At 32.6% G+C, this 23,453-nt stretch overlaps 2 protein-coding genes across 7 annotated transcripts in view; one reads left to right on the forward strand and one right to left on the reverse strand.

The window, feature by feature from the left end:
• The window catches only part of LOC111436439 (cysteine protease ATG4-like), a 7,505-nt gene extending 6,712 nt beyond the window's left edge, over positions 1–793 (forward strand). For 4 of the 6 annotated variants that reach the window (XM_023074215.1, XM_023074216.1, XM_023074218.1 and 1 more), the window contains 2 exons: positions 89–159; positions 261–793. In XM_023074215.1, the coding sequence (XP_022929983.1) occupies positions 89–159; positions 261–469 (280 nt within the window). In that variant the 3' untranslated portion in view covers positions 470–793. Of the gene's footprint in view, positions 1–88; positions 160–260 lie in introns of those variants that run through there. The other 2 variants (XM_023074220.1, XR_002709243.1) reach the window with 2 other exon arrangements.
• Positions 794–15,547: 14,754 nt separating this feature from the next.
• The window catches only part of LOC111436465 (guanosine nucleotide diphosphate dissociation inhibitor 2-like), an 8,741-nt gene continuing 835 nt past the window's right edge, over positions 15,548–23,453 (reverse strand). Inside the window, exons 2-13 of the mRNA XM_023074260.1 lie at positions 22,878–22,940; positions 22,688–22,771; positions 22,418–22,525; positions 22,125–22,297; positions 19,291–19,402; positions 19,110–19,190; positions 18,917–18,979; positions 18,639–18,740; positions 17,513–17,637; positions 16,273–16,483; positions 16,098–16,172; positions 15,548–15,807 (exon numbers count right to left, since the gene is read on the reverse strand). Coding sequence (XP_022930028.1) covers positions 15,757–15,807; positions 16,098–16,172; positions 16,273–16,483; positions 17,513–17,637; positions 18,639–18,740; positions 18,917–18,979; positions 19,110–19,190; positions 19,291–19,402; positions 22,125–22,297; positions 22,418–22,525; positions 22,688–22,771; positions 22,878–22,940 — 1,248 coding nt within the window. The 3' untranslated portion in view covers positions 15,548–15,756. The remainder of the gene's footprint in view (positions 15,808–16,097; positions 16,173–16,272; positions 16,484–17,512; positions 17,638–18,638; positions 18,741–18,916; positions 18,980–19,109; positions 19,191–19,290; positions 19,403–22,124; positions 22,298–22,417; positions 22,526–22,687; positions 22,772–22,877; positions 22,941–23,453) is intronic.

Genomic DNA, 23,453 nt, shown 5'->3' on the forward strand with positions numbered 1-23,453 from the left:
TTTTTTTTTTTTTTTTTTTTTTTTTTTTTTTTTTTTTTTTTTTTTTTTTGGGTCTCTCATTTATATATATCTATGTTGGTTTCTGTAGTGTCATCCGTCACATCCCGTTAGAATCAATAGATCCTTCTCTAGCCATCGGGTTTTATTGTCGAGACAAAGGTTTGCACACCACTCTAGCTGCATCATTGAGGATGGGAACTTGATTGAAGCATATCATTTTGTAGAACTTAATTTTGGTTTCCTTTCTTTTCTGGTGCCAGATGATTTTGATGACTTCTGTTATCGGGCATCAAAGTTAGCAGGCGACTCATACGGAGCTCCATTATTTACAGTTGCTGAAACACATTCCTCAAATTCAGTGAGACACGGCAATGCATTGAATGATGGTAGTAGATTAGTAGTGGACAATGCCGATGTGCACGTGCCAGACGAAGAAGGGGCGCAGGAGGATGACTGGCAATTACTCTGATGAAAAAACAAAGAACACTTTGGGGAATCTGGGAGGAGTTGGTAATCGATTCGTCCTTAATTTCAGCATTAGACTTCGAAGTTCCGTTGAGCTTTCTGGCTAATATGACTGAATAGATGGGAAGGGTATGCCTAATATGTCAATTGTTTTAGTTTATTTAGTGTTACTTGTGCAAAATGCATTAAGCTAATTTAGGTTTTTATTTGTTGAATTTGTTTATTCTTGGTTCATTTTGGGATGAGGTCAGCCTACATTCGTGTGTATGTGTATAATAAGCAGGTTCAATTCCAATTCATAATGAATTATTAATGCTCTGATTACTTAGAGAACTAGGAAAATTATGTATAATGTCTTCTTTTTTTTAGTTCATGAAACAGAAAGGCCTGGAAAGTTTGACCTTTTAGGGGTTGGTGGAAGGTTTTGCATTGTCTAAGAATAAGACGTTCGGAAATAAGATATTTGAGAAGAATCAGGCAACTGCACTTGCATGTGAATGCTATCAGAATTTCATGCAAGGTATTGACTTTAAACAATTTTATTGCATTAGTTAATCGTTTGTTTTTACCTACTTGTAATGGCTCTGCTTTTTGTTTAAAATAAGGTCGTTGTGTGAAAAATTATTCTAAAACAATTCACTTTTGACATTGTCGTGCACTTCCGCCTTCATGAAATAGATGTTTTGGACCTAATTTTAACCTTTGAATGTCAGGTAACTTAACATTGATATGACTTTTGTGGTACTTACCATCTCATGAAAAATAGTCTTTGTAGTGTCTTTTCATGTGGTTACTTGGGCCTTCATCATAACCACACCCTATCACATTCCTCGCCAGAGCATTGTTATTCATTTGAGTTGTAGAGGCTATTTGGGAGTTACTTTCTTGAATATCTTGGTATTCCATTTAAGCTATTTCTCATAATGAATTATGGCTGACCTAGTCGAGCTTCCTCTATTACTCATCCGCGCACATCAACTTCTCAAGTTTGAATACAGGATCCTAAGAAACTCTTTGTAAGCTCTTAGTGTGGTGGCTAACTTTTCTTTAAGCTCTCAAATGCTTCCTCTATTAATATGTGTAATTTCTTGTGCCTTGGATTTAAACTAAGATTCAAAATTTGGATTTGGCACTTGACGGCTTCGGTAATCCCATGCATTCCCTATGACATACTACGTCACTTGTTGGCGTTGACCTGTTTGCTAGCCTCTAACACTTTCACCACTTAGTTCTTAAATCATGATATTTAGAAGCTCTATGCAACGGCTCTGTTTTTCTACTAAAATAGAGCTGCTACAATATGCATGACGTGTCATTTTTATGCCTAAACATTCATTTTAAATAGTTCATAAACGATGTCATGCACTTACACGTTAAAAATAAAATTCTTAAATCAAACCAACAACATTTAAGAAACGAAAAACAAACAAACTAACGAAAACTAGAAAATAAATAATGTTCTATACTAACCCTGACTAATAACCCTAGTACCAGTTCTATGGTCTCTAAGAATACTACATAGTTTGAGTATTGAGTATTTTAAGAAAAACTCATTAAGTGACACCACTATTGGGGTCTAGGAGTACAAGCACATGTAATATGGGGGGACTTATCCTTTTATCATAGTATATCATGACCTTAGATAGCTTTTCCATATAGGTAAGGTTGGATGTTTCTCTATATATGACCATTGCGTGTGAGAATGGGTCCACGAGGTGGGCTCGCACACCCCTTGAGCCTAACTTGTTAAAACAACACTCGCTAATGGGCTCTTTGTCGAACACCACGAGAGAAATGACCGTTAATACATCATGATAAATATAATGTCATTTAATACATCATGATAAATAAAATGTCATTTAATGCATCATGGTAAATATAATGTCATAAATCATATATCACATTGTATGCGTCTTTACACATCATAATGGAGAAATATCTCAATGCACGTGTCACAAAAAAAATGCACGAGGTCTCCATATCTTATGGTCAACATAATATGTAATGCAAAACAAACCTCCAAATGTCTCTAACATAGCAAGGGTGTGAATTATGCTTACATAATTATGGTGCATTTCAGATTCCATAGTTTAGCTTCTATGACCTTTTCTATGGAGGTTTATGCATCATGGCATCTAAATTTGATCACTTTTATACATCATGACATGATCATATCATAACATGGTTTATCATGGCATAACATAGCTTGTCATGGTGTAACATGACATAACATGACATAATATAGCATATCAGTACATAGCGTAGCATATCATTACACAATACAAGACTTATCATAGCATAGCATATCATATCATATCATAACATAGCATAGCATAACATAGCATAACATAGCATAACATAACATTCAAGCATATGACACATGCCGGAGCCATGGGACACGAGTCATCATATATAAGACAATTCTTTCAACCAAATCGAAAAGTGGAACCACTAACCTGATTAGCTTAAGCTGGTGTCACGAATTTATCCTTAATGAAAGTTTGATTATGTTCTTTGAAATCCAAATAGAGCCCATGACATAAATTTCAAGTTCAAACTTTTTGCAAACTATTTCTCTCAATTTTACAATGGCTCATGTGTTAGGCTTCATGTGAACATTATCGCATTTGCATGAATAGAATCTTTAAATATCTATATATATTTATACATATATGTTGTGTATAGTAATATATATTATTATTAAAGATCTCATTTTCTATTATTAGTGTTTGAACGAAGACTTTGATGGGTCACATAAAAAGCACAACATCAAATAATTAGATCTAAGAAAAAGGTAAGCAATTAAGTTAGTTATTTTAAGTTACAATATTTATACTTTATTGCAGACATTTCAAAATTCACTTAATTTTAACAAATAAACAAATAAAAATAATTATAAAAAGGTGGTTAAAATAATAATAATAAATAAATAAATAAACAAAAAAAACAACATTTCCCCCTTTTCTCCATAATCTCTAGTTCCTTCCCACAATTATCTCTCCTCAAGCCATCCTTACGCCATAAAGTAACAGTTACTGAAAAAAAACAAACAGAAAAACAATAATGGTTAGATTTACTCGAGAAAAAAAAAATGAGAATGACCTCTACCTGGTTGAGATTCACTGGAGATTTACGTGAAGATAGATTTGATGAATAAGGTATATATTAAATCTCAATTTTCTATTATCCTATTTTTTTTAGAAATTACGGCCAATTATAGTTAGATTTCGTTGAATTCTTACAATGATTTAGCTTTGAGTTAAAAACTAAATGTAAATCATTTATATGAATTCTACCAAATCAGATTAGTAATATTAGATTAAATTAGATTAAATTTTTATCAGTAACCCAATGAATAGATTAAAAATAGAATGACCAAGAAAACTTATGAACAGGAAACATTGAGATAACATAATTAAAAGGCAACAGATAAAAAAAAAGAAGAAGAAGATTAAGGAATTAAAAACCACAAACTAAATATATAAAGAAAGGTAAATACAGCTAAAAATACAGAGAGTAGTAAATCCCATAATAACTTGAAATAGGTGTATGTACTTTCTTATACAATAGTAACCATGAAAAATAAGATTTTTAATAAAAATATAATTATAAATATATATAACATTTTAAGACTTTTAACAATGGACCAATGTAAACTAGGGAAATAATGTTGTAGAGTTCAAACCTAAAACTGATGTCATGGGCTCATATAGGTTGACTCGGATTTCAAAGGACAGAATCGAACTTTCATTAAAAATATATTTGTGACAATGACTTAAGCTAGCCAGGTAAGTGACCTTACTATCGGCATGGTGATATTTGTTGTTGACATGTGCCCCATGGTTCTGCACGTGTCATATATATTGATATGTGTGAATTGTCTGGAGCGATATGCTTCTTATTTGTTATGTATATGTTATAATATGTGAATTGTTTGATAATAATTACGGTACGATGAGTTCAATATATGTTTGAGATAGGATACGAGAAGGATGCACAAAACGAAATGTAACGATAGGAGTAAAATACGTTCATGAAACGTTAATGTTAGGTTACATACCAGAGTGATATGGATAAGAGAGATTGATGGAAGAATGCGGTTAGGCTACGGCTAGAATGAGATAGGTTTGTGATAGATTGATAGAACGATAGCATTAGGATTGATAGAACGATAGCGCTAGGTTAAGCCCTTGTGATGAGATGACTAAGGTACGTTCACGTAATGATATGTCTGTGATAGGTATAAGAACGTTAAGGCTATGATAAGTTAGAGAACGATATGACTATGAAGTGTTTACGTTATGACTCGTTTATGATATGATACATTATGATGTAATATGTCATGGTATGATGTGTATATGATGAAATGTTATGTTAAAAGCATAAAACGTTATGTTAGATCTCTTAAATTGTGTGTATACAACATGAATTGTATGACATGAAATACGGTAAACTGCCTGGAATCATAACCCCGATAGGAATATGTATGAAACGTAAATTGAAAATGAGAATGACATGAAGCATGGAACGTGACAGGGGGTTAGGTTCATTAATGATAAATGTAGAAGTAACGGGACCTCATGCATTATGTGTATGTTCATGCATCTGAGGGGATACCCCTATCCCATCACTCCAATAGCAGGACAACGATCGTTATGCTTTGCATAGTGCTGCCGTGACGGTTACTAGTTTTAACGGGTCCCAGCATAAGGGGCTCCTAGAGTATGCCCACCGAATAAGGAAAGCGGCCCAGCGGTGTGCGAACTAGCTGGTGAGCCCATACTCACACGTATGGGCTGTGTGTAGAGTAGAGAAAACCAGATGAAACGAAACGAAAGATAAGTCCCATCATTTCATTGCATGTTATTGTTGCATTTAACCCCAATAGTGAAGTCACTTACTAAGTATTTCTTTAAATACTCAAGCCATGTGCTACTACATTTTTCAGGTTAAGGCAAGACATTCCTGTACAGCTGACGATGACATCGCAACTCGAGACCATGACACATGCATAGGGTAGTGGTATTTATTTTCTTAGTCTTAGGCTAGAATAGGATGTTTTTAACTTCAACTCTTATTCATTTTATTTAGTCTTTTGTTGTGTCGTTTTTAAGATGTTTTCGAAACACGTACGTCCATGGCTGTGTTTTAAGATAAAGGTTATGTTTTATGGGATTTAAATGAAGTCTTCCGCATTCAATGTTTATGGTATGTATACAATGGTGACCTTAAATTAAGTAAAAAATTTCGGGTCGTTACAATAGCCATCTTTTGTAATTCTTATTCCTTAAAATTAAGTTGCACTCCATGTTCCATTGTTTTTAAATTATGTTGGGTAATAAATCTTAAATTTAAAAATTAATTCAAATATTATTTCGCATCATGGATCACATAATTCAATAATTGTTCATGTAGTTGCAACATGACAAAAAAAAAAGTCTTAAAAGACCATCATTCCTTCACCAATCGGATGTGTTGAGGAAAATTAATGGAGAATTTCTAAAGGGCGGTGAAGTAAACGAGAAGTTGGAAGGGAGTTGTGCGCTATAGAGAAAGGGTTGGTCAGGGGAGAGAGATTTGGTGGGAAGGGGTTGTGAGAGGTTAAACTGAACGAGGGCAGTTTTCTTTTATCACACTGTCTAGTCCTTCGTTGTTGCCCGCATTTTAAGTCTGTTTGAGTTGGTTTGGTAAGCATTTTTTGAAGTTTAAATTAACACATTTTATACATTAAATCTTGATTTGTTATATCTCATCCCAAAGATTAAGAGTGAGTTTGTACACTAAAAATGTTTATGTGGTGTTGTTAAATGGTCATCTAATATGTTGATAAATGATAATGAGTCTATTCAATGTGAGTGTTGTTAAATGCAAAATTTGAGAATTTGTGTTGTAGGTTGATACCGAGATAGAGAGATATTGAGAAGTTAATTTTCCGAGGTTGGTACTCAAAATGAGATTGATATTAAGAGTGAGAATTTATGTTGTGGGTTGATATTGTGAATGAGGTTGATACTTAGATTTTAGTTTTTCAAATTTTATGAAATTATCTAAGTGATTGTTACAAAATTCTTTAGTAATTATAATACATGTGTTGTATCGGTATGACAACCTTAGAGGAGTGAATAGGGTTTTAACGATAAAATAAACGTGATTAATTTTTTTAATTATGAAACTTTTTATTAATAGGTAGAAGATGATAATTACTAAAACAAAACAGTTAAGTCAAAACAATAATCAACTAGAACCTGCAATAAATCACAATAATAATTTTAAAATTAAATAGGAAAGAGTTAGAAAATACGACCTACTCCACTTCACAAGCGCCTCTTGGGAATTTGAATTAAGAACTTTCTCAACTCTTTCCATGGATCAAAGTCCAACCTCTACACCGCTCTTTTTATGAGTTCAAGAGCAAACTCAATCCTTTCCACGGCTCAAGATCAAACCAGTACAAGTATTGGAATTGTGTAGTAACACACTACAACTCTCTAAAAGAGTAATTTTACAATTTAAGCATTCACAACTATTTCCTCACGTTACAATAAAAAACCCTCCCAAGAATAAGATGAAGAGAATTGGAAGCTTGGAGAGAGCAACAAAAAATGGAAACTTGGATTGGAGAGAACAACAGAGAAAGGAGGCTTTGAACAATTGAGGATCGAAGAGTTAATAGAAGTTGTGTGTTAAAAATATGGAAAAATTAATGAATTTAAACAGAGAAGAAAAGTGCAAAAAGTGAATTAATATTGATCATTAAATTATTAGGGAAGGTAGAGATTAAAAACAAATAAAAAAAATTCTAAATTTATTTTTATTATATTTTTAAAATATAATAATATAATATAAAAATAATAAAATTGAGTAACCACAAATTCAAAATTTATTATAAATATAAAATAATAATAATAATAATAATAAAGAGTAAATGAATAATGGTTACTTTAACTTTTAAATTTTATTATAATTATAATAATATAATAATAATAATAAAAATGTTGTGAGTAACCAAAATTTCAAAATATAATAATATAATATAGTAATAATAAAAATAGTAATAGTTAGATTCAAATTTATATTGGGTAAATAATTTTATTTAGAAATATAATAATAAGAAAAACTTCACCATTTGTTACTCTTCCAAAATTATAAGTGTCATACTTTGATTTAGCTCTCACATCATCACATAGGGGATGTTGTCTCGACTGTAATTTCTTCGTTTTAGCTCTGATTTAAGTGATTGAAAATTCGTTGAAATCGCTATTCCCAACCTTATACTGTGTGTTCAAAATACTGAAAATAGTTAATGATTAAAAGTAGGTTTGTTATCATCAAAACATCAATAAATTAATTAATTAAAATTAATTAATATGATATTAAGGTCAAAAAGCAACAACCTCAAGTCTCCATTGATTGCAAAATCTGAATGAAGAAGAAACTAGTAAATGAGGAGTGTGACATCATTTTACATGATTAGAGAATAATAATAAGAGCTGCAAGTGCAACTAATATAATGTTGCGAGAAGTATGCTTGTCCTACTGATTCTTGTGAAACTAGCATGTTATGAAATCACTTAAAATATCTGGGTAGAAAGTACCAAGGTAGAAGATGAAAGACAACCCACTCCAGGTTTTCAACCTTCAAGAGATGAAAAGAGTTTCAGATTGTTTTGTAGTCCTAAGTTTGACCCTCTATCAAGAGTAACCATTACAAGATTAGAGAACAATAATAAGAGGTGCAAGTGCAACTAATGTTGCGAGGAGCATGCTTGTCCTACTAATTCTTGTGGAACTAGCATATTATGAAAGCACTTAAAATATCTGGGTAGAAAGTACCTATAATAGGTAGAAGATGAAAGACAAACCACTCTAAGTTTTCAACCTTCAATAGATGAAAAGGGTTTCAGATTGTTTTGTAGTACGGCATGTCCTAAGTTTGACACTCTATCAAGAGTAACCATTGGTAGAGAGATATTTCAACTCTATCGGGAAGAAAAAAAATGAAGTTAAAAGATTTGTTAGTCAATCATTCCAAGGGTGTTTGTCTTACTACTTATACATGGACTTCGTTGTAAAATATTAACTACATGGTAATCATTGCACACTTTATTGATTTAAAATGGAATTTGCATAAAATAGTTCTCAACTTTTGCCAAGTTGCTAACCACAAGGTCGAGACAATTAACAAGATTATTGAGAACTGTTTATTAGAATAGGGACCAATAAGATTGCCTATGTATCACAGTTGATAATACAAGTTCTAATGATATAACTATTTTGTATATTATGGGAAGGCTGATGGAGAAATATTACACCAGGTGTTGTGCCCACATAATTAACTTGATTGTAAATGAATGTTTTAAAGAAATATATGACTCCATTTTTAGTGTTAGCAATACCGTGAGGTATGTTAGTTCATCCTCCAAGAAGTTACAAAATTTCAAGATTTTGTTGAACAATAAAAAAATTGAATGTGTACCACTTTATTGTTTGGATGTGGCAATTCAATGGAATTCCACTTATTTGATGCTTGATCATGCATTGAAATTTGAAAAAGTATTCATCGTATTAAAGGAAGAAGAATTCAATTATGTTGAGCACTTCAAAGAAGTGGAACATGGAAACAAAAAATAGGGACACTAACCGTTGATGATTGAAAGAACGTTGCTGTGTTTGTAAAGTTTTTGAAGGTCTTATATGATGTCACTACAAAAATAGGTGGTTGTTTATATGTGACTTCAAATTCTTATTTTCATGAATTTTAGGTATAAGTTTTAATAGAGTGGAGTACGAATGTGAACTCTCTTTTAAGTAATATAAGTTGTAACGAATTACCTATCATTTTTCTTTTTGAATATTTATGACCGTAATATAGTTAAACGGGTGGTGGATGACGTAAAAAATTATTTAATTCATTTGTATGAATACTACAAGGTTTATGATAATACTCAAGGTCATGATCATTTGAATCAAGACTCACTTCTAGTTCCATGGGTATAGACGCCATTGATGAAGTGAATTTGAGTGGTTTAATATTAGTATTATCACAATATAAACAAAGAAGAGAATAGCAAAATTCATCGAGTTAAAGAATGATGTAGATCCATATATATCTAACCCCAGTCAAACTTGATAATTTTGATGTTTTAGTAGGTAGAAAACAAATGAGTTTAAATACAGAGTTTTATAAAAAATTGCTCAAGATGTTTGGGTCGTTTTAGTGTGAACTTTATATCTTGATTGAGAGAATTCTTGATTCTTTTAAGGGTTATTTGAAACCTAAATAAGTGGAAGGTTTGATATGTACTCAAAATTAGATAGAAAACCAGTATCATTAGAATTAGAGTATCATTAGATCTTCAACTTGAAAATTTGGAGATTTGTTTTAAAATTAAGACACATCACTTTAAATCTATTTATTGTCTCTATTTGTATATATATAGTCTATATTGTTATATTACATTTTATATTTTTTTAAATTTTCATATGATTTAAGACCCTCTTACCTCCACCAATACATAAATAATTATTTTTTAATGTAAAAAATATTTTAATAATTTTTTTTTGTTAGACATATTATATTTAAACTATTTATTTTTATTGTTTTTATAGAATGGAAAAGTTCAAATTTGTGCTCAAGTTTGTAAAGAAGATGAACTACTTGCTCTTTTACAAAAACTAAATTTTTAGATATTTTGTTGAATGATTATATATTGTGAAGGTAGATAATTTAATTATAGATAGGTAAGCTTGAAATTGATTCATTACATATCCTTTACATATTTATAGGTGATAATATGAATGCAATAGAGAGTTTGATACTTTTAAACTAAAAGTTTATGGATGGTAATAGTTTTAGCCTCCTAGGAATAACATCACAACTTTGAACTCAAGGGAGTCTTGAATTCATTGCACACCTAAAAGTTTATGTAGGTCATAATCCATGGAAATAGGTAATTGATTCACAATTAAAAAAGATTTGATTTTTTTTTTCTTCTTCTTCTGTTGGAACCATTAGAACCCAACGGGAGAGTAGAGGGTTGGGTTACCAATCTGACCACCCCGAATTTTTGGGTTGGTCCAAAAAAATCTCTGAACCCAACCCAAATCAGGTACACCCCTAATCTCTAAGACGATCATTCACTGGGAATATACATCACTCCTATCGCACTCCTGAAAGCCTAAAAACTAGAACTTAGTCTCTAAAAACTGCAACAAAAAACCTTGTAGTTATGATCTTCAAACTCGTCTCTCAAAATTGTTGAATCTTATTTCTTGAAATGCGAACATTTCCAAAACTCCTTATGGTTAATAGTCTGCTCATTGAGTGCTTAATTTCTCTGGTGATCGTCATTGCTCGAGTGAATTGTTTTGTCAATATCTACTATGTAATTTGCATGGAGACATACTTAACTTACAAGTTATGGACACAAGAGGTTTGGTTGTAGGCACATTTTAATTTGGTCCCGAATCTTAAGACATTTTATACCCAAATCTATGAGTTGGACGTCTCGCTCTCTACGACGCCAACTCTCTATCTTCCTAAGGCCAGTCTCTTAATTATATCTCACTATAACTTAGCAACCTCATCTTGTAGGGTTAACATTCATTCTTTAACGTCCTATGACGTTATCATAACTAAATATCTGATTATGCAACCTAAATCATACTTCAAATTCATACATGTCTTGTAACCTTTCCTATACTACTTTATAGGTCTATACTACATACTTGGTCACGATGGGGCATGTCCTCAAATGGAATCACAAGAGGTGTATGACTCTCTACCTATATGACCTAAAATCCAACTACTCTGGTACCAACTTGTCATGATTCAATTTTGAGGGGACTATAACTAAAAAGACATAGGCGAAGGCAAATAAAATACGGCAAAATTTTGGCAATTTAAAATGAATAACATCATAATTAAAAAAATAATTGAAATCTAATACAAGCTATGTTGTTCAAGTTTACTACAAATGAGTTCGCGATACAATTTCAAACAAAACATAAAAAACAAAAAAAATACACACATAGGGTTGACACCCTAAAACAACCCTTGACTGCGTAGTTCTTGAACACATCGTCACCTCCACAAGTGGTCAACAGTCACCTAAAAAAATAAATAAAGAATGGGGTGATTATAAAAATACTCAATAAACAACATAGTTGTAGGCTCTCATCAATTCTTGGTAAGTTACCACAAGATTTTCTAGACTCAAAATTCAAGCCTATCTCTATAGCTATTTGAGTCTTAGGAGAGACCTTTGAAGTTCTCAACAGTTCTTTAGTCTAATTCTTACCCTTTGGAGTATGTGTAGGTTGCTAACCCTTTTTGTATTTCAACTCAAGTAGTTTGTTTTACCTTGACAATGAATGATTAATATCTTGGGTTGGGGTATGACCTCATCATATCTCATGGGATTGTATGACACCTCTTTTTGAACATCGCTATGTAAAGTTAGATGCGACTCTTCTATAGGAACCACCATAGGATCAAAATTAAATGAGGGAGTGGCCTCTTGTGCCAGCTAGCTACTAATCTACTTATGTGGTCCCTCATCCCCTCTTAAGGTGAGTTTACAAGACAGTGATCCTGTTCAAGGAGCTCCTGACTATCTCCACATATGATAATGACTCTCCTCTCCAGCAATACTACCTATATAGTTCCTCGTCCCCTCTCAAAATGGTTTTACGAAATTACTGTCTAGGCTATCAACCCGTCTTTACAAACAATAGCAACTTCTCGTACCGCCATAACGCGCCATCCTATTTGACCTTAGTTGAGTTTGACAATACAAGGGCACTACTAGGTCTGACCTAGGTCCTCAAATAGTACTACTGAGGTATCATAGAGAAATAGGAGGTAGTTGAGCTCTAGTGATATCGTTCACTCTACTAATAACTTTGTAAGCCTTCTTTAGTTTCATTGGGTGTCGTGGAGGTTTACTTAATTCTTAGGACATCCAGGTGATTTAAATCTCGAACTCACATGTTCAAGACACTCGGGACTAGCTTCTCGGGCCTAATCTAATTTCTATGAGCACTTTGGCCTTAACTACTGATCGTCGCTCATGGCCGTAGGGTGAAATTGATCTAGCTCTAGCGCCCAATACTTAGCTTAGTACATTCATGCATGTTTTGTTAGGGAGATAATCCTATCAATCACCTAAAGTACGAAAACAATTATCTAAACATTCATGTAAGCTCAACAAGGAGATAATGTCCATCAATCACCTGAAACACAAATCATAATATCTCATCCTCTTAACACAATGGAAAATATTTAAAATAGCATTCATCTCAAAGTCCCATCCTACGAGCATTTTAGTAATTTTCTACATCATACATAACATTCTCATCCAAAATTCTCTTCATGGTGTCCTAATCATGCAGATTTTAACGACCTAAGGCAAGATATGCTTGTATGCTAGCATGTCCTAACAATCCCTATAAGTATTATTTGAAGAAAGTCTAAATGACTACTTACTTGAATGATATTTGCATTCCTGAGTTTGCCTTTTCATTTTCTGGGAGCTATGAAATTTCTCTTCATTTTGTGGGAGCTATGAAATTTCTCTGCTAGGTCCCAACTCAAGTTAGAATAAGGTTAGTATGGAAAGAAAGTCAAAATGGGCCAAAAACTATCCATACAGGAAATTCGAATTACCTTGTTAATTAAATATCTCAAGTCAAGAATACTTATTTGAGATTCAAATCACTACACAAGCAAGATTGGTCATGTCAGGCTTGAATGATTCTTGACGTGCAATATAGACTACGTAGAATTGAAAAAAAAAAAAAAACGAAGTCATTGGCTGAAGGAAAGCATAAATACTCTTTTTACTACATTTTTAAGTCTCTTTACAAAGGTAACATACATAACTTTATATAGCCTCAACATTAGAACCTTTAACCTTACCTGAGACATCCCAAAAGTTGTAACTTTCATATTTTATAACCATAATTAACTACTATGAATACTTTTATGATCATATAATTAGTCACTAGGTAAATAAGCCTTAAAATACATTAAGAAAAAACCACTCTAAATTATCATACACCCAAAATTTGCAACCATCTAAGAAGGAATGAATCTTGATTCTTTTTTAATATAACATTAATTGCAAGATCTTGTGATAATTTAAACAACATTTTCTTCACGTTTTCTTAAAGTTTATATTACATTATTGATGTCTTAGTTCATATGAGATGTGCTTAGATATTCATAGTTTTTCATAGTGCTCATCATTCATCATACATGGCAAGTCATTTAACTTAAATGATATAAACGTAATCATAACAATATAATCAACATGATCAACAATTTCGAAAGTGCATGTCTCACAAAGATGTATAAGAATATCCTTACAGGTAGAGGACTATGATTACAAGATATGCATGCTTCATTCAATTCATCTAATCTAACCGTAGACGCTCTAACAATAACTCCACTTATTAGTTTTGGCTAAGTCGATTTCACTAAATTTTTGTTAACTAGTCATAGCCTAATTCCGCCCGTTTAGGGAACTAGTCTCACCTAATCTTCCTAAATCAATTCTAAACAACCATAAATATTCCTAATTGATCTAAACAATCGTCATAGTGTCCTCAATTACGTCAAAACAGCTCCGGTCTAAAATTGTAGAATGGAGCAAAGATTGTATCCAATCCTTTATGTTGACCAATTAACGTCAAAACAGAGCCAAATTAACGTTGACCAATTTTTTTTTTTTAAAATTACTTTGATAGTTGCCAATGATTGTATCCAATCCTTTATGTGAGTACTTGTGAGTAGAATTATCTTATATAATGAGTTTGTATAAAGATTGAATCACAAATCTCTTTTTATAAATTTGTTAATCGAGATAAATTAATATTTCAAGAGGATGATCCTCTACGACCCGATTTTAATCTTGAGTGAATTATGAACTTTTATTTGTGAGAGATTTTTCTTTGATTTTCATGGTGTGAATGACTTTTATAGCCGATTTAATAAATCTATCATTTTAAAGACTTGATAAAAAAAAAAAAAAGTGCTACGAAAATAAGTTTCATGAGATTGAATTATCCCTTCCCATGTAGGAAAGGAAGATGAGTATTTTTCGTTTAAGTGTTAATTTTGAGACTTGAACAATAGAACTATATCCTCTTATCTTATGACCAAAGACAAGTTTATAACTAATTATAAATAAATTATTCATTAGATAATTAGTAGAGCTTAAAGTGCAAGATATAATATTATCGTAGTAAAACGAATTTTTACCAAGATTGATGATGTTCACATAGTGGTTATACCCATGAATATAACTTGTCCAATAGTGCATAAGAGTGCAATTTTAGGTCTAAAATAGAGTGATTTTGAATTAATGAAGCAAGATTAATTTATTAAAAAGTTTAATAAATTAATTAGGTATCATTTGAGGTTAGATAGGTCATAAACTCTCATTTTCTAGCTCATAGTAACACTAAAATGATGCGAATTTTTTTTTATATGTTCGAATTAATATTTGATATATTAAATGAGAAAAGTATATATTTATTTTATTTGATAGATGGAGAATAATATATGATGTATTTATTTATACAACAAACATAATAGATTAATATATGTTATTGGAGATTTTAGAAATTTGAATACAATGCAAAATATATATAAACGTTACATGGAGGCTTTATCAAACTATATGAGAAAAAAAAAATTAAAACCATATCAACTAAATTCTAATATTATCTAAACATGAACCAAACTTACAATTATTATATATTACAATATATTAAATATTATAAATCGGAAAGAAAATTTTAAGAAATTTAAGCTAAATTCAACTAACTGAAAGAAGTAAAAACTCCCCCACATACTTTCTTCATATTTCTTCAAGTTAACCTTTATTATTATTTTAATTTAATTTTAAATAAACGAACGTGGAGACATTAGCACCAACCCTGTAAGGGATTGGAACAAATAAACTGTTGAGCCTTACAAATTGGTAGTAAGGATCAATTATTTTGAAGTGGTCTTTATGATCTAATTTGCTAGAAACTCCTATTCGTAATTTTGATGTCAAAGGTAAGTAAAATGAGTAGGAGGGAGAAATAGATGATTACTGATTTGGGCAAATAAGCATAATCAGTAGACCAAAATAAAGAATGCAATCAGTGCATCATCATAAAATATAAATTTATAATTAGTACATAAAAAAGAAAAGAAAAGGAAAAAAAAAAAGAAAACAAACAAACAAACAAACAAACAAACAAACACTAGCAATATCAGATTGCAAAATCGGAGCCTGCTCATTCTTCTGCAGCACTGGCAGCACTCAAATCCACACTCAGGTCAACAACCTGAAAGTGAAAACAAAACCACCATCCAAATTACAAGATTGTTCACCAACTTCTCTTTCAGTTTATTTCATGCTCCGACTATGAACCCCTTGCTTTTAAAGCGAAGTCTTATTTTTACATCATGATATAATGCATCAGCTGATGGGTCCATTTAAAACAAATCCAACCATGGATTATTACTACAGCTACTAACATGATATATATGCCGTTTGAATCGCTATATGCTTCTTCTATATGACAAAAATGTTTGAATTTAAAGTTATATGAGAGTTGGGAAAAATGATACTCACCTTTCCAGTTATCAATGTATACATGTTGAGCACATCAGTGACAGTTGACTCGAAATGTGTTGTAGCATCGTAGCTCTGTTGCAAGTGAGCAGTGAAATGAATTAGTTTATTACACACAACACACACACACGCAGAGGCATAGGAGCCGGAGAAAAAGCTTTCAACGTGAACTCACCATGGATATAAAGCAATTGTCCCGAGATGATTCATTGGCTGGCTCGTATCTATCGTATGTATCAAAAAATATTTCATCCACAGCTCCCAGCAGGTCAATTCCCGGCTTTAGTTCTGCCTTGGGATTATCAGTCTCAGCTTCTGTGGTAACAAAAGCAATAAATTTGCCTCTTGGAGCAACATTGTGAGAGTAAGAGCAACAGAAAACATACCTGTCAAACACATCAAGAATTAGAAAACTATATTTTGAGAGATGGGAGATAATAGGGACCAAAATACAATGGATTCCAATATCATCATCACTCAGAATTATAATCATATTTCCACAGTTCTACTTGATGATCAAAGGGTTGTTTTTCTTTCATTTTCAATTCATTTAGTCCATGTATTTTTAATAAACCTTAAAATTAACCATGATTGATAATTTGATAATTTGAAGTTAATTTTTATTGAAATTGGTCAAATAAAAGTAATAATTTCTATTCAAGGAAAGACACAATGGAACAAATCCCGTATTACAAGGACCAAAATAGTATTTTAACCTTAAACTTTTTTGTTTTTTTTTTTTTTTTTTCCTGATCAGCTATAGAAGGGTGAACTACACATAACAAAACACTTCAAATGAAAAACCACTAGTCAAGCACAATTGAACTAACCGGGTATCCCAATTACACGATGATACAATCTACAATGTGGCAATAAGTTATACCTCATCCAACAAACTGATATATGCGAACTACAACCAAGACTTCTAATTCTTTAAAAATATTTTATAACGAGACACAAACCCTATATAACCCACAAAATAATTGTATAAGAAACTTGTCAATAAATGGAAAAATGAATGTTTGTTATTATGTAATAAATCTTCAAATCTTCCTTTGATCTCATTAGGTGAGAAATAGCCAATAGCAGCCAGTGGGTCAATAATAATATAATGGAAGAGCCAAAAGTGGAGAACTAATCATGGGGAGTTTTCTGAAATTTTGTCAACGATATTTAAATACATGTCAAAACTAACATATTTGCAAAAAATGGAAACAAAAAAACAATCTCCAATACAGATACAATAGACATAAAAAAGACTAAAATGCCTGCATTTTCCTAAAACCACCCAACATAGTTTCAGAACATCAGTTGAATGTATGAAAAGTACAAGCACACATAACCTACTTATCTAATGAGAAAAAGGCAGAGTGTAATTTCTGTTACTCTTTAGAAAGTACTATACAAAAACTTACATGTCCGATCTGCGACCCAACTGCTTCTGCGGTAAAATAATTTGCACTGAATGGGAATCATTGGTGTTTGGAATTGGGTGGCTCATTATAGCCATGGCCCTAGCAACCTTACCGATCTTCCTGACCTGTTTGAAGATGCACAATATCACATTAGTTCTTCGGACTTCATAATATAAACCAATATAAATCAAGACATCTCAATCATGCAATATGAACTTCATGGAAGATGTGAAAAAACTGTTCAAATTACCCTAGGATAAACTATTATTAGAGTTATGGTGTTTCATTAATGTATATTAACACTTTTTATTTACTTTTAAGGTTACATTTAAAACGTGGCTGATTATGGTCATAATCTATGAAAGTTACCATTCTTGAAATGCCTCAGGGAAGGTCAATGGTTTTCATTTTGAGACTATATAAACATGTATGTTATCTTTGTAAAGTAGACTTGGAAAATGTAGTTTGTGCTTTCTTTTAGCTAAGTGCTAAATTTCTTTGCAATTTTATCTAGTTTAAGTTGCATGCTTAGAATCATTCAAGATTGACTTGATCAATCTTACCTGTGGAGTGATACAAATCTCAAACATGTGCTCTTCCCTTGAGATATTCAATTAACTAGGTAATCTAGATCTTACTTTCCCTTGGAGTGATTCCTTATCGTTTTGGGGTTCTTGGATGTTTAGATCTAAAGGTCTTATTTTCCAATAAGGTTGGTTAGATCAAATTCTCGAGGGTTATAATCATTTGGGAAGAAATCATATTAATTTGGGAGTTTTAGCATTTGTCACCTAGAAGTTTGCATATCCAGGAGGGTTTATGAGGATTCCCAGATCCAATTGGCTAGAGTTATCATATCACTTCATTAAGATTGGTATGGTTTAGAGATATCATCATGGTTGTCCTTGAGGGTTGAGGCTATTATATAATGACATGGATAAAGTGACCATAAATACAAGGGGTCCATTTACTGATCAACCAAGTCTGACAAAAACAATAATAAATAATCCGACAAGGAAAGAAGAGAGGCTCATGGTATAGATGGTTTGAATATGCAGAACCAAGCTCAAAATCAGATGAGTCCAGATAAGCAATAATGATTTGGAAAGAGCATTAAAGCCCTTACCTTGTCGGGCAAGTAGGAAGGATCGCAGACAACCTTTTTGCACCTGGCAGTTTCACCTTCTGATGTGACACCAACAACTTTTCCTTCATCATCAAATTCAACCTAGCATTCAAAGATCAAAGCCACTTTACCTTAAAGAGAGATGAAGATGTTTCTGAAATGTTTTGCCAAAGAAAACTTAAAAAAGAATATGAAAAAATTGTAAGAACAATGAAGTGATATGAAGTAAAAGAAAATGTAATCAAATATGAAAACAGATAGTAAAATTTAAATTGTACCTTGCACTCAGGTTTATTTAGCATATATGTTCCACCGTAGACAGCACTAAGGCGGGCAAATGCCTGCAGGAAGAGAGAATAAACAAAGTAAGTAACACATACATAAGACAGATATAAAAAAGAGAACTGAAGTTGTTGCTAATATATTCTTTCTCTAGAGTAAGTAGAGGGAAAAAAAAGAGGGGAAAGAGACCTGCGGAAGCTCCCCTAATCCATATAGAGGATAGATGTACGGAGACCCTCCTTGAAAACGAGCCATAGACTCCGCATATAGCTATCTCACAAACAAAAAAAAAGGGAGAAAATAGATATTTAATGCACAGGAAACATGGCATGAAGAAGAAAGGACATTAGCAACTCTTGATGGCTGTCACCTTCATTCTCTTTACTGTATCTAATGCAGGCAGATTAAGGTAGCTATCATCTCTATGAAGTGCCAATGCATGACCAATGAAGTCAACAGTGTTGTCATCAAGCCCATATTTTCTGTTAACCAAAACAATTTTATTTAAGCATATTAATTTGTACAAAATAATAATAAGGGACTTAACTATATTGAAAAAATACAGAAAGACATCCAGATATAATAAGAACAAGAAGAGCAGTGGGGACACTATAAAGGCAACACGTTAAACACAATAGTATAAAATAACTATCCACTTATGATATAGAAGCGGAAATTTAGCTGAATAACAATTATGTGCCTAAAAAATTAGTATTTTTATTATTTACTAGTCTAGATAATTAATTATTTTTTTCCTATAAAAACAATCATGAATTATTTTAGAAAACAATGTTCTGATAAATAATTTGATAGAAAATAGTTAATATATCTATTTATCTATCTACCTATCTATCTATCTATCTATCTATATATAATTTTTTTTTTCTTGAAGAAATCAGAGTCGGGCTGGGTTGAAGAATATATCTCTTCTCCACTCCATCTTTGAAAAAAATCGAGGAAATCTTTCTCCTTGTCCAAATCCAACCTATTTGAAATGAGGATTCCCAACCCTGTTCATGCCAAAGCTCCCTTCGAGACCAAACTCTAGGATTTCTGTCACCCCCATATTCAGTTAACCTATGACACCATTCGTTTGTCCACCTTCTCTAAAGAGAAGCTTTTGAACCTGCTTAAGCTCATTAAGTGTTTTGAGGTGGCTTTTGGTTTGAATGTCAACCTCCATAAAACAAAGCTTTTGGGAATTAATTGCAATGAATCTCTGGTTGAAGAAAGTACCAACCTCTTGAATTGTGCAATCAATTCTTGGCCTAACGTACATTGGGCTACCATTGGATGGCAATCCTAAACTTTCTGTCTTTTGGAAAATGTTCCAAGCAGCTTCAAGGTAGAGCTCTTTTCTTTTCTTTTCTTTTCTTTTTTCCTCCAAACATGAGCCCCTTACTTTGATCCAAGTACTGCTCAAAAGCCTCGTTTACCTATCACTTGTCTCTTCTCAAGATGCCATGCCTTTGAAAACATTTGTGGAATTTTTCTGGGAAGGTAACAACAATAGGGTTTGTCTCATCTTGCCAACCAGCAAAAAGTCTATTGCCCACTCCTTTCTGGTGGTTTACAGATAGAATATATCTTCTAAAAATACTTGGTCTTGCATCTAAGGATACTTGCCATTCTTTTTCGACTTTGAAAAAAGTCCTCTTTGAAGAAATGACACTCTGGCTAAAATTTTGCACCTCCCATATAGATTGGTGGTCCAATGAGAATACTGTTAAACTTTCTAAGGCCCTTGGCGGAAAAGCTGTGATTCTAAAGCTCTCATTATGCTACAATTTCCTATAAAGTTGGGATGGCCTCGATTACAACTTCTAGGAGAAAATTTGGCTGGAAACTACCTCTTGTGTACTGCCTTCGTATTCTCCAACGTGTATATCTTCTCTACCAACTCTTTCTCCGTAGCCCAGGTTTGGAATAAGAATTTCAAGATTAAGAAGGAATTTGAAAGATGAAGAATTTCAAGATTGGCTCATTCATGGATTATACATGGAATTGAAGTTGTCTTTTACCAACCTTAATGACTCCAGGTTTTCGCCCTTGACCCCTTGGGTTTCTTCACTTGTAGCTCCCTCCTTCAAGATTTGAACACTCCTAAAAAGGCTCAAAACTTTATTCTTTCCACCATGGTTCCAAAGGACAGACATCTTAAAAAGGTCAAAGTTTTCATCTCAAGTTCTATTAGAGCATCAATAATCAGGACAAGGTCCAAAGGAGAATTTCTTTAATGTCTCTCTCTCCAAGCCCATGCATTCTTCGTAAAAAGGAAGCGGAATCTCAAGTCCATGTTTACATTCAATGTCGACAAGTAACCTCTTCCTTCAAGATTTGAACTCTCCTAAAAAGGTTCAAAACTTTATTCTTTCCACCATGGTTCCAGAGGACAAACATCTTAAAAAGGTCAAAGTTTTCATCTCAAGTTCTATTAGAGCATCAATAATCAGGGCAAGGTCCAAAGGAGAATTTCTTTAATGTCTCTCTCTCCAAGCCCATGCATTCTTCGTAAAAAGGAAGCGGAATCTCAAGTCCAAGTTTACATTCAATGTCGACAAGTAACCTCTTTCAGGAGAATGCTTTTCTCCTTTCGCAAATGGTTTTCTACTTTAGACTATAAGGTAAAAGTCAATACTAATTTGCTCCTCACTTATCACCTTTTCAAGAAGGCAAATAAGCTTTGGCTAGCTTCTTATGGTGCAATTAGATAAAGAGAAATGCATCAAATTTTGTAGGCCTAGACAAAATCTGCTTTCCTTTCTTCATAATTTCGAACTTATTGTGGCTTCTTGGTCCTCCCTAAGCCAAGGGTAGAGGATTCAAAAATTCAATTAGTCATGGGAAAAAAATGATTTATTATTATTATTATTATTATTATTATTTTTTACAGCAAAACAATGCTCAATTAGCAAAATCCAAGCAAAGTGATAATATTTTTCACGTTAAGATTAAGAATGATTCCATAATCTACCTACACAGACAATCCTCAAGATTGTGGAACATGGTCATATCCATGTCATAAGATGCCTAGAATTCAATTTTGATGAGGCCATTGTAGAGGTCATTGTAGGAAATCCCAAACAATCATTAAAATATCGTTAGTAAGAGTAATTTAAATGTTTCTGTTAGGAGTTCTTTTACTATAAGTTCAGAGTTGAGTAAAAAATATGACAAAGGATATGTATGGAAATTGAAGCATACGCAATCAATTCTTTTGTTGTCACTCTTGTCAAGTCCATTCCCTCATGCGTCTTAGGATTACTTTCATCATAGCCCTGAACATAGATGAAGAACTTGCGAACACGGCGCTTCTCAAATAAACCCATAAGTGGAGATTTGAGTGCTTCCATATCTGTAGCTGGAACTTTGTGAATCTATAAAAAGTCATTTGGCATCATTAAGGGTTTTTTATATAAGACTTGATTTTTAATCAAAGTTAAAAGATAAACAGTGTGGAAACTTTTAAACAAGGGAATAATGAAAACAGTAAATACCTTTCCCTTATTATACACATAGCTACCATCAACAGCTTTAAAAGACAAATACTTGGTAACATTTGTATGGATAAGGACACGCACAAGAGTTCCATTTGCCATCATAAACTAGCCAAAATAGAAACACATATGTATTAATATAAAATTGTAGACAACGAGAAAACAGGATCATTAGGAAATAGAAGTAAAACAAATATATCACTTGACCAGTAGTTAATTTAAAGTTAGCAAGAAATTTGCAAAACAATATCAAAGTAGGGGAAGGAAGACCTTTGGAATCATGTCCACGTTATATTCCCTACTAGAACCCAGCAGGGCAGGTGGCTTGTCTTCTCCCTTCAACCTCTTCCAAAGCTGAAAATCAAATTAAGATAGAAAATACATAGTATGATTAAAGAAATAGCAAAAAAGTAAACTGGAGTTCACTAAAATGATGTGATTAGTCAGCAGAAAAGAGGACCTGAATGAGATTAAGTGATGAAGATTCCCCTCCATAATAGTCATTCCTATCCATGTGCAGAACCTAGTACATGAGAAAAGAATGCCAGAGCACTATACATCAGAATCAAACAAAAGCTTGGAGCAATACATAATCCATATGAACTGCTAGTCGCAAAAAACCAAGTCAGGTGTGTAGCATTACTTTGGACTTCATTGTGATAACCAGAAAATACAACACAATCCTAATAGTAGTGTATATACAAAACCTTCTCTATAATTCAAATAGAGAACAAAGCGCTGTATATACAAGCCTATGCATTCACTATGCCAAAAAGATCCCACAGCTCCACTTAACAGCCGAGAAATATGAAAACTGTACCTAGATCCTCACATGATAATGAAGAAGTTCGTACCAGAGCATGGAGTAATTAATATCGACAAGAAGACCCGGCCAGTTTCCTCACCTCATCAGCAATTCATTACTTTGCAACAAAATGGCCGACAAAATATGAAAATTATGGACATAAAATTGCATTACAGGCGATGCACAAAAAAAAAAAAAAAAAAAAAAAAAAAAAAAAAAAAAAAAAAAAAA

This window comes from Cucurbita moschata, unplaced genomic scaffold, assembly GCF_002738365.1.
Source record: "Cucurbita moschata cultivar Rifu unplaced genomic scaffold, Cmos_1.0 Cmo_Scf00054, whole genome shotgun sequence".
Classification (NCBI taxonomy): Eukaryota; Viridiplantae; Streptophyta; class Magnoliopsida; order Cucurbitales; family Cucurbitaceae; genus Cucurbita; species Cucurbita moschata.